The sequence below is a fragment of the Anabas testudineus genome, chromosome 21, assembly GCF_900324465.2.
Source record: "Anabas testudineus chromosome 21, fAnaTes1.2, whole genome shotgun sequence".
In the NCBI taxonomy this organism is placed as follows: Eukaryota; Metazoa; Chordata; class Actinopteri; order Anabantiformes; family Anabantidae; genus Anabas; species Anabas testudineus.
In genome coordinates this window covers 4473910-4485184 of record NC_046629.1, presented here as the reverse complement: position 1 = coordinate 4485184, position 11275 = coordinate 4473910, and the positions used below count along the sequence as shown (strand labels likewise).

Below are 11275 nucleotides of genomic sequence, written 5' to 3'. Positions count from 1 at the left end.
AGTTCAGGTATCCAACCTCTAGCATATTTATAGTTGTAGAAAAACAACCAAAACAGAGCCTACAGAGTGGCAGCAATGCTTTAATGAACAATGAGAAGAATTCAGCTAATGTCAAGTTGAACGCATCTCTGCATCAGAAGGTGGCAGTGGCAGTGGCCAAAGACTCTGCTATGGAAGATTCTTCTTGAGTCATTAAAAGCAGAGGTGATTATATTACTGAGACTGTTTTGGTAAAAACATTGAAGATTTGCTGAAAGTGCCAGGGTCAAAGGTTACTGTTTGGAGTGAAACCATCCCAGCAGCCTGAGGGCCAGATAGAGAAAGACAGATGGAGTAAGTGTTTCTCTGAGAACTGCCTCATTAGCAATAAAAGCCTCTGAACAAACAATCATGGCTGTGTCATGGCTTTCCCCTGTAGTGCAAGGTGTTTGTCAGCTTGTGGCTTATTAGGGCACTCCATTAGGAGCTTACCTGTCTTCTTTTAGACATACCTGCATCTTTGGAGTGTGGAAGGAAACTGGAAACTTAATTTGGGAGCGATGAATTTAAACCCAGGTCCTACTTGTTGTGACGTGACAGTGCTAATCACAACACCATTATTAACCATTAATTGAATTGAAAAACCAAGAGTCTTTTACATTAAACAGCCTGAAATATTCTGCACGTTTCATGCAACCAATTCCATGAAAAGGCCAAAATTAACAACAGTTCTCTACTAGAATGAGCAGCCTTTGTAGCCACTGTCTGCCTCTCATACAGTTAAGTCCATAAACATTTAGGCAGAAATACAATTTTCATAATTCTGGCTCTGTTTGCCACCACACTTTCAGTCTAGATGTGCACAAAGTGGAGACTGTCAGCTTTAATTTAAGGTTTGGTTAAAAATATTCAGATGAACCGTGCAGGAATTAGACATTTTATTCACAGACCCCCCCAATTTTGGGGGCTCAAAAGTATTTATACACACAAATTGTCAGTTTTAATACTTGGTTGCAAATCTTTAGAACACAAAGTTTGACTGAAGTCTGGAGCTCGTAGACATTGACAGCTGGGTGTGGGCTGTGATGCTTTTCTGGGCCTCTACTTCCTGCTTGTGTTTGCATTCATCAAATGGCCTCCATTTGAAATTGTATTCAGACAGGTGACTGATTTTACCATTACAGAACATCTGCAAAACAGGCTTTTCTTGGGTTGCTTTCATTGGAATTCTACAGGTCATAGTCACCTGTGAATCACAGTCGAATATGTTTTAAAGCATTTGGCTGAATCTGAGCACAAACAGTAGTGTAGCTCAAAATACCATAAGCCCACATGACAACTCTACCTCCAACATGCATCGGATGAAGGGGTTTGCTTTGGATCATGACCATTTCCTTCACATGTTACTACTGCAGTTTTTCCATCACTCTACAAATCGATCTTTTATCTTTTATCTCACCATGGTATGACGTTCATGAACTCTGCAGGATATTTTCAGCTAATTCTAATTTGGTTTTCCTGTTTTTGAGGTGTACCAGTGATTTGTATCTTATTTGCACCTTAAAGTAACCTCTCTCTGTCTTGACTGTGGACTTTCACATATCTGGACAATCTGCTGTGAAGGGTTTTTTGTTCTCTAGACAGAAGACGATTTCTTCTGTGACCCAGTAAAGGTTTCTGTGGTCTTTCATTCCTTTTGGTGTTCCAGAGTTCACTGGTTCAGTCTTTCACATGAAGAAGTAGAAAAATCTCCGATATCAAAATCAATAGAACCCAGCATCTGGTCTAGTGCTCTGTGGGTCCCCAACTTCAGTCATTGACAGTATATTCGCAACCAAGTAATTAAACTAATCATTTAATTCTACAGACAACCAGACAAATGAATCACATGTACTACCCTGGTTTCTAAAGCTACTTTATTGACTACATTTTGTGATTTGATGCATGCAACTAGAAACACTTCTGCTAAATTACATCTCATATTCTGTACAGATCATAACACAAACTTTGAATATGCACATGTCAACTTGTTGGAAACAGTTCTGGTCCAAAATGTCCCACGCATTTGGAAAGTTGTTCTTGTAAAGAGCTTTCATTTCTTGAATAAACAAACCTCTAATGTAAAAATCAGACAACAACAAACACAGGTACAAAACACAGCAGGGGGAGAAAGAAGAAGCACGCTGTGCTGTGGTAAATACTCAACGTTTACTGCGATCAAGAACAGACAGAAATCACATAGAACCACCAGAAGTGGAGGGCAACAGGTACGTTGTTAGTGTAGGGACGGGTTAATATTAGAACGTGTACATGTTTCATGTGACGCCCCTGTCTCTGTGATGGAGCACACATACAAACACTCACTTGCACATTGTGCCCTTATTAAAATGCCATAACTAGTCTGTGTAGCAGTGAGGGCAGTCTCAGTGCTTCATATCTTAATCATGATCACTGCCAACCAATCTTTCTGTCTCTCGTTCCCTGGCTGTCTTGGTGTGTGTCTCTATATCTTTACCTTCTCCTTAGCGCAAATAGTTCTCCACCTCTAAATGTTAAAAATAAACCTGGCGTCAGACACTACTCTGCTTGAAAATTCTGTTGTTTTTTTAACACCTGGACCTTATTTTTGTAGAGTTGGCCATTGTTCTAAGGACATTTTATTTGCTAACTTTGTTTCTTAGATGTAGTAGCCCTTAGAACCCTAACAGCCATTAACAAGTGCCTGTGCTTACTTCTTTGTTTGCTACTTAACAATAACTTAATAAGATAATTGATATTAAGTTAATTGGGTAAATTGAGTATTCGGTAGTCTCAATACTGCAAATTGCTGCGTCTCTCCAGAAAATATTGGTGGCAAAGTCAAATAATGGAAAGAGTCTACAAGAAGCAAAAACAAGGTGAATTGTAAGAGTGGAAGAAAAGTTAGAGACAGTCAAAAGAAAGAAGGCAGCAACATGATGGAGATAATGTTACAGGAGAAGTTCAAGAGGGGAAGGTGGGAAGGAAGCAAAGGACAAAATCAACAGAAGAAGGACAGATGAAAGAGAGAAAAAATAACTGTCATAAAGATAAAAATAGAGATAGATGATTGGATCTGAAATGTTAAAGTTCTCAAGAGACAGAGTGTACACACACACACACACACACACAGTGACCCGAGTGGGCGCTAGCAATGGTCTCCAAGAGAGGATGTCCTCTTGTTGAACTCACAAACACACACACACAATGTTAACATGGTGTTCAGGACACTCCCGTTGGGATGAGCTGTCATCGCCATGGTTACAGTCTGAGTTCAGAGATAGGACAGAAAACACACATCGATTTCCACCAAGCACACTGAAACTGAAGTCCTATGTTAAGACACACTGTCATATATGCTTTTGTGTTTAATGCAAATGTGTGTGTGTGTGTGTGTGTGTGTGTGTGTGTGTGTGTGTGTGTGTGTGTGTGTGTGTGTGTGTCTAAAGTTAATTTGTTCCCCCCTCAGTCATTCACTCTTTCAGTCAGCCTCAGTGTTGCCTCTCGTGCTCTCAGTTGGTCCTCCTGTATTTCTGGTGCCACAGTGCGGTCGGCAGGTTCTGGCAGCCCTGGTACTCTCGCCGCATCTCGCCATCAGTCAGAGGTGGCGTGACATTGCAGGGGGCGCCCGCCAACGTCACATTCAAAAGGCCAGCCCATGGCTCCAGGAGGCGAGACATCCCTGTGCCCTGAAAAAATGAGTTAAAGATGAGACTAGACGATTATTTGGCAGTGTTAAAGAATAAAAGCTCAAATGGGATTAATTACCTTCCCCAGGTGGTCCAGCAGGCACGTAGCAGGGCTGATGAGGGACCAGCTGCTGTCCTCCCAGCCAGAGTTCACCCTCTGGTTCTGGTGGTTGTGGGTCTGCCGTGTCTGGCTCTGGATCAGAACCACGTTGAGGTGTTTCTGGGAGCCTCGCAGCCTCTTGGACAGAACCCCACTGTAGCTCTGATCTACAAACAGCAAAACACGAGTTGCCCTGCAGCCTGCTAAGTCAGCCAGCAGCTCATTGACTGAGTATCGCTCCTTGAGATCAGCCTGGAATAAGAGAAGAGGAGGAGACAAACAATATTTTACATTTATAATATGTTCAAAAACTCTTTGAGGAGACAAACTTTAAAACATTTTATAAACGGCTTAACTAAGCTGAGTTTCAGGCGTGAGATTAGACAGAACAAGTAACACAAACAGACACGATCTGTGAAAACACATGATAAAACAGCTTCTCTACTGTAGTGTGAACAGGAAATAAGGCAGTGGAACATCCTGATACATCTGACTACATACATCTGAGTTAGCATATTAGCAAACTGAAAACATGCTGTTTTAGACAAGTTTGACGTTTACTACAGATCCACTAAAACATTTCTCACTTGAGTATCACCGGATGTTGTGAACGCTCTGATCAAACATCTTTGGAGAAGTTTCCCCTCATAGCTGTAGCCTGCTGGACCCATTCTGACCTGAACATTTCTGATAACTGCTTTGAAAGATGAGCTCATATCCTCATTTGGCAAATCGAAATGAGATGAAAGAAGTATTGTTGTCTGGTTGGTGTGTGTGTGGTCAGGAATCGTCTTATCAGCCTGATAATGGCTCCCATGTGTGTCAGACAAACTGTTTTTCTGTTCTGCTTTGTGATCTGCTTTAGAGACGTCAGTGCGTTGTTTCACTGTGTCAGTGTGTATATCTCTGCATCTCTGACTCTGCTGCATGATATTCTCCTTATGCACACACACATAGGTCTGTCAGCGTGGGAAATAAACCACTGTGTGACTGACTGTGTAGCTGCAACAAGAGTGGCAGCAGCAATGCACTAATAAGTGATGTATTTAAGTTTAAATGTCACCCGCACTTTTATGTACATATTAAAACTTGAGTGCAAACACCAGGATTTTGGCAAAAAGGTCAATAAAGTAATAAAGTAATGTATCATAAAAAGGTAAAATGCAAAATACTGGTAATAGAAAATGCAAAGGAATTTGTGTTTCTGTCCATCCATGTGATCAAAAGGTAGATTTGATAAACCATTGCAAAAGAAGTAGGCACAGCAACATGAAGAGACTCTTACAATGCCGTTAAGGTTGGCGTCCCACAGCAGCATGGTGCCGTCATTGCGTGTCGGTGAGTTCAGGTAGAGAACCAACGTGTCGGCACAGTGCTGCTTCCTGCAGATGTACGACACGTGATTACGGATCACAGCTTTCTCTGTGGCTGAGTACACACCCTCTATGTCATCTGTGGAGGGAGGTGAAGAGTCGGACATGTTAGTGAATCAATCGATTTCTTGAAACAAAAACAATAACTACATTACAAACTTCCTAAAAGTAGCTCCTCAAACTACTCCATCATAGTTCTGATTACAATTTAACGAGACTTCATAATTACATGTTGATCATCAGTCAAACAAACACATTTATCATCAACACTGTCCCACCAGGGAGCTGTCCACTGCTGGCAAAGAAGGTCTTGATGTGATCTTTATGGAAGCCGTTGTTCTGGAGCATTCGATAGAACCTCTGAAGATTCAGAACGTGATGCTGGAACGTCATCTGCTGCTGCCACCCACCTGCACACATCAACGAGTTAAGTCTTCCAACTTACAGTGAGCTCTCCTACTGGCTGCAGGACATATTCAGCAGAGCTATGTTCACATTTCTCTGTTCAGTAATAGAAAAAACACATGCGCTGCCTCACCTGATATGAGCACAGCATGGTCACAGGTCTGGTAGAGCCGGCAGGACAGGTGGGTGGCCAGAGGCTGCTGGTGACAGCGCCTCGTGTTTTTATTAAGCTCACAACTGGAGATGGGCAAACTGGGAGCACCCATTGGCAGCGGCTGAGGGCATCTTGCGAACTCTGCATGGTCTGGTGAAGGCAAGGCAATAAAATATCTCAGAATAAAAAAAGGTGGATTCAATGGGTCACAATCAATAATCAAGGAATACTTAATCCTCAAATATTTGTAGCGTGTCAGATGTGGGTTTGAGGTTTGATCCTGAGGATTGTCTATGTTTGCCATAACAGGAAGATAACGTTTTTCCCATAACTTTTTCTCACGAGGCCCAAGTTGCTGGCAGAGGCTGCAGGTGTGGGTGGTCTTGGCAGAACATGAGAGTAACTCTGCATTTCACCGAGAAAGGCTCCTAATAGGAAACGTGAAACAGAATGCCACTCAACCTATAAACACAGGTGGATTTTAACAACCTCTGTTTCATTAGGACTATTTGGCACCTTCTTCGTATGTTTTTTACATCTAAAACTGACAAGGTCAGTTTTCAAAGACATGGCTTGAAAAGATACCGTTATAACAGAGATGGGACTTTGTGGTTTTTAGTGAAATGTGACTGTGAGGTATGACGATGAATTAGGTACGAATATCCTAAGTCCCAGGTGGATGACTCCTGTTTACCGGATTTATCTAGCACACCAGCAGGTCAACTTTATTATTCATCCAGTGTGATTACATTCACATGTGCTACATGGACTTACTAGCACTAGGTACACACTGTAAATGTATGTTTCTAGATTCCTGCTGATTCTGGTGATCCTCTGACTGTTCCCCTAGAGCCACAATCAGGTCAAGTGCTAAATTTGTCCAAAACTACTTAGGATCAAGTATCAATTGGGAAATGAACAAAAAAACATTAGCAGGTTGGTTATGAGTCATTGGCAGAATGTTAAAGTTAAAACATTCTTTATGTAAATTACAAATTCCTCATAATTTGGTTTGTGTGGTTAAACAGAATCATTCTTTAACCAGGATGTGTTCAACCATCTGACCAACATGTTTCATGTTAGTGAGAAGCAGTCAGCTGCTACATGGACCTACCCACACATCTGAGTCTCTGTGTGTGGTTCCGGTCTCCGACTCCAACCACCAACGGTAGGAAGTGGACCTCACAGAGCCCTCCAACGGCCCGCTCCACCAGACGGCCACCACCACCAGCTGCAGACCGTCCATTACCGAGAAGCCTTTCTGGCCCGGTCTGCCGACGCTTCAGCTGGTTCTGACAACGACCCTTCAAAGCCAGAATCAGACACTCCTCACCTGAAGATGCAAAGACGGAAGCTAATGTAAGAAAGTGTGATGAAACATCTGGTCACAGTTTCCTGCTGTGGGAACTGATGTGCTGCCATCACTGTCAGCTTTGCCCACATCATGTCTTTTACCTACAGTATGTTCTAAACGTCACTTCCACCTCCTCAAACCATTCATTTGAAACTAATTTGAAGATATTAATTCATTGGGACAACACCACCTTTATTTATTTCTATTTCACCTTTGCAAACTGCCTGTTTCCTTTTTCATCTATTTTCCTCTTAAGGTTAAATAAGGTCTAAAGAAAGTTTGACTCTAAAAGTCGTTGATCCAAATCCATCTACAGGACACAGCGGGGGGGGCACAGCGCTCTGTGTGTATAAATAATTGACAGGTGTGCATTCGTGTAACATGAGGCCAAATTCACCTAAACATCTGGCCCTAACCTCTCTCACAGCAGGAGGTCAGCAACTCGCACTTTAACACACGTTTCTCTACAGGACTTGTGAGGACTACCACAGAATACATTCACTTCCTGTCCCTTTAGACCATTTGTACATGAATAAAGCACTTTGGAAACACTCTCCTTTTTGGCCTTTTATCCACAGTGGAGCGGTTGTTTGCCACCACTAAAGTGGAACTTTTTTAGAAGTGCTGTTTGATTGTCAACCCTCTCACAAAATACTTTAGAGTCACAAAACAACTTTGTCTTAGAGCACTTAAAGTATTTTTTGTTGACAGTGGGGATATTTTCAATGTTGAATGTTACCACACAATTCAGTGGCAGTTATCTAGTTGTCTTGATTGTTCGTACAGATAAGTTTGATCTTATTCCATCTATCCATCTATTTCATACACACAGTGAGCTCAGTAGTGTGCTTTATTGGTTACGATTATGGCTCCTGTCATAATTAAGCCAATAAAAGGTGCATGCTCATGACACATATCAGTGATTTGCACCTTTTGGGAGGTATAAAGAGAAATAATTATGGGCCTAATTAGGTGATAACATTAGGATAGACCATTTCTATGTCAGGTGAGTACAGAATTGTGGTTCAGTGGGTTTGTTCACATAAAAAAAAAAACAGAACTGCAGAACATGCCTTTAATCAAACTCTTCTGAATTTACAATTTTACTAGTTTTGATTGAGTACAGCCTTAAAATTGATTACTTAGAAGAAGAAACTGATATAATTTAGTTTTTAAATGTAATGCTGCAATCAAAACAGTTCCACAACAAACTGATGATCAGCAACAAATATCTTTGCAAAAGGCTCCAAATCTAAAACCCAGGTGTAGCTGTGGAAACTGCGAAAACTGCTGAGGCAGTACTTTCATCACACCCCCTCAGAGTAGAAGAATGTCCTGCATCAGACAACATACTGTAAATGGAGCTTTAATGAGGGTGAAAACATGGAAATTCAAATGTAAAGTTGTGTTGTGCCTAACCTAATGGCAACTTCACTGCATGTGCACAGAAAATGCTCACGCACAGAGGAAATGCACAGATTTACACGTATAGTTAAAGTCAAAATGAAATTCACAAAATTGCAGAAAGAACACAAAAAGGTATGTAGATGTAATAATATCACTGTTACTATAATATAAAAAATAGATCTCAGAAGGAGAAATGTTCATAATGAGACCGTCACACACATCATGATAAAGCCAGACAGCAATTACCAGAGTCATCAAACATGTGGCAACAAATGATTTGAATAAAGGCATTCAGATGGAGGGCAATTTGAGAGCAGTTTGTTAACATTTAAGGGCGATTAGTGCCTAAAACTAAAAGAAATGCCTGACGTTGTGCATCATGATTCACACTATGTGACCAGTGCGTCCAGATGAGACATCGATGATTAAGTAGTTAAACTGCAGGACTTCATGGTTCCACCGTTAAAGCTTCTTCTAATGATAGTTAAGTATCAGGATGACTGAGAATCTTCACAGACATGTGTCAGGAGATCTGAGGTCTTTAATGACTGCGATAAACAGCTGCTGAAGGAATGATGAGGTAGCATGACGCCGTTGAATATCTCTCCGTTATAAAAACCAGGCAACCTTTTATTTTTTAAGGACAGACAGGTTTGTTAGTTTAGTTCATTCTTGATTTTCTCATTCCTCAGTGTTAGTATGACTCAGCAATGGGTTCTATTTGAAATATTTAAATAGCAGTGGTGGCTTTGGAAACGAATGTATGTGGTCAGACGTATATTTAAAATAAGTCTGTGGTTAATAACTGATAAATGGAAAGATCAGCCTTCAGAATATAAGATTATATCATCTGCATAAAAATAGTGATTGATACAGAACTATGGCATTTAGTTCTGTTGGTGTTATGTTCAGTTATTAGATGTTTTCATACTGTGTTGATTAAATCAAAAACAGAAATTGACATTGACAAAGTCATTTAGCAGCCAGATAGTGTCTGCTGACTCACCCAGGTAAATGCCATCCAGGTGGGAGCATCTCTTCTTTGTTGTGTTCACGTCCACATAGAAGAGGACCACGGGGTGCCCAAAGTTCTCTCCGGGACTCGGATCCAGCACCAGCACAGCATCATGGGCCGTGGAGCCTGGGAATGGCTGCTGGTGTCTGTGGACAGCCTCCCCGGCATTCATCACCTGAGCGACGCTGAAGGCTCCCCTTGATTTGGAGTTCACCATCCCACTAGAGGAGTCCGGCAGGATGGCCAGAACTTTATCTGAGTTACATGGAGGGTTTTGGAAGAACAGCCTGTTACCTGGGAATATAAACTAGAAAATGCCAGTGGATGATTTTAAAGAGACTCTAGAACCTCGTCCGACCACGCCAGACGGACTAATAAAGTCTAATCATATAGTGGTAACTTTAATTTAACCCAAACATGGGCACCACAAACCCTAACCCACAAAAATATCCTATATTCCTATAAATATAACATATCCTAATTTAACATGTCTCCCCTCCCTGCATGGATGCAGCAGGTTCATTAGCAGGTTCTTTACAGATCATTAGAATAAGTTTCAAAGTACCCGGTGATGTGGGATCTTTCCCTCCCTACCTGCAGAGGTGCGCGGCTCTGACACGTAAACAGCCACAGCAGACAGCGGCAGGTGGGCGAGCCGCCTGCACTCCGCCTCAGAGAGGGAAGACATGCGGAGGCACCGGTCCAGCTGGTCCCACTGCAGAGACTGGAGGCCTGAGCGGACCCAGCGCTCCAGCCGGCCCAAGGCTACGCTGCCTGTGGGGGTCACCACTGCAGTGTGGAGGACGAGGATGGAGAGAGGAGCTGCAAGAAGAACCAGGAGCCGCATTGTTGCACCTTGGCTCTAGTTCCTTGTTCTTGTTCTGTACTTTTTAACGTGGTTTCACCAGTTGTTTCTCTGGTTCTGGATGTTCTACTTTATTTAAGCTGTGTTCTTTAGTTTAGAGATTCCTCACTCCACTCTCTAGTTTGTTCCTCTTTCTCTTGGATTGTTCCTCTTGCTGTATCTACCTTAATCCCTTTTGTTGTCTTTTTCTTTAATTCCTTTACTTTTGACTCTTCCGCCCTGTGTTGCTGGCTCCTTTAGACCTTTTTCAACTATTCTTTCTCATTTGTCTTCAGCGAACTGATAATTCAGACACTTTCTTATGTTTTCTTCTCTCTCTTGCCAAATAATTTATTTAAATCTAAAACACATGAACAGAATTTCTTAGAAAACTTTTGGATCTTTTGTTTTCAGTGCATTTAAAACTAAGAGAAAACCTGTTACTCTGTCTTTAGCTTAATAATAATAATTGTTTTGCACCAACATCCTCTTTTGGTTGCTCGAGACCTTTTCCTTGAATGCTTTCTTCTTTATTCCAAACAATACATCCAGAAGTCCCAGAGGGTGGATTTAGAGTTCTTGTTCTTGTCCAGATAGATGATATTTCACCTCCCTCCTCTTTCTTCTTTCTTCGTCTTTCAAGGGAAATGATTTATCCAGTCGAGCTGGAGCAGCTTCAGGCTCTGTGCTGCTTCGCAAGGTGATAGATCATCCTGGAGTAAGAAATGTTTGGTCCTGTTAAAGGAGACAAAGTCCTCAGAGGACAAATCCTGTTTCTTGTTCTTCTTTCTTCTGGGACAATCACTTTGTCCTGCAGACTCTTTACTCTCAGTGACACTTGAGACTTGATCGTCTAGAGCTCAGAAGACAGGAGCACTCCTGCTGCTCAACCCGCTTACTGCTCAGCTTCAGTCTGCTGGTGCTCTCCTGGTCTCTT

The 11275-nt window shown here is 41.8% G+C and overlaps 1 protein-coding gene across 1 annotated transcript; it reads right to left on the bottom strand.

Annotated features, from left to right (window-relative positions):
• Nucleotides 1-1883: 1883 nt before the first annotated feature.
• Nucleotides 1884-11175, bottom strand: si:ch211-67e16.11. The gene is made up of 8 exons (XM_026375828.1): nucleotides 10089-11175; nucleotides 9486-9749; nucleotides 6833-7051; nucleotides 5698-5868; nucleotides 5438-5569; nucleotides 5072-5238; nucleotides 3766-4038; nucleotides 1884-3686 (listed from the first exon to the last, which is right to left on the bottom strand). The coding sequence occupies exons 1-8, from the start codon at nucleotides 10339-10341 to the stop codon at nucleotides 3510-3512; spliced, it is 1656 nt and encodes a 551-aa protein (XP_026231613.1). The 5' UTR covers nucleotides 10342-11175; the 3' UTR covers nucleotides 1884-3509.
• Nucleotides 11176-11275: the final 100 nt, after the last annotated feature.

Bases quoted from the DNA above. Each gene is read 5' to 3' on its own strand.
- si:ch211-67e16.11 (XM_026375828.1), bottom strand. From the start codon at position 10,341: ATGCGGCTCCTGGTTCTTCTTGCAGCTCCTCTCTCCATCCTCGTCCTC. The intron at 9,750-10,088 runs GTAGGGAGGGAA...CATGTAACTCAG, and splicing joins AGAGCCGCGCACCTCTGCAG to ATAAAGTTCTGGCCATCCTG. The intron at 4,039-5,071 runs GTAAGAGTCTCT...CTCTTATTCCAG, and splicing joins ACGCCAACCTTAACGGCATT to GCTGATCTCAAGGAGCGATA.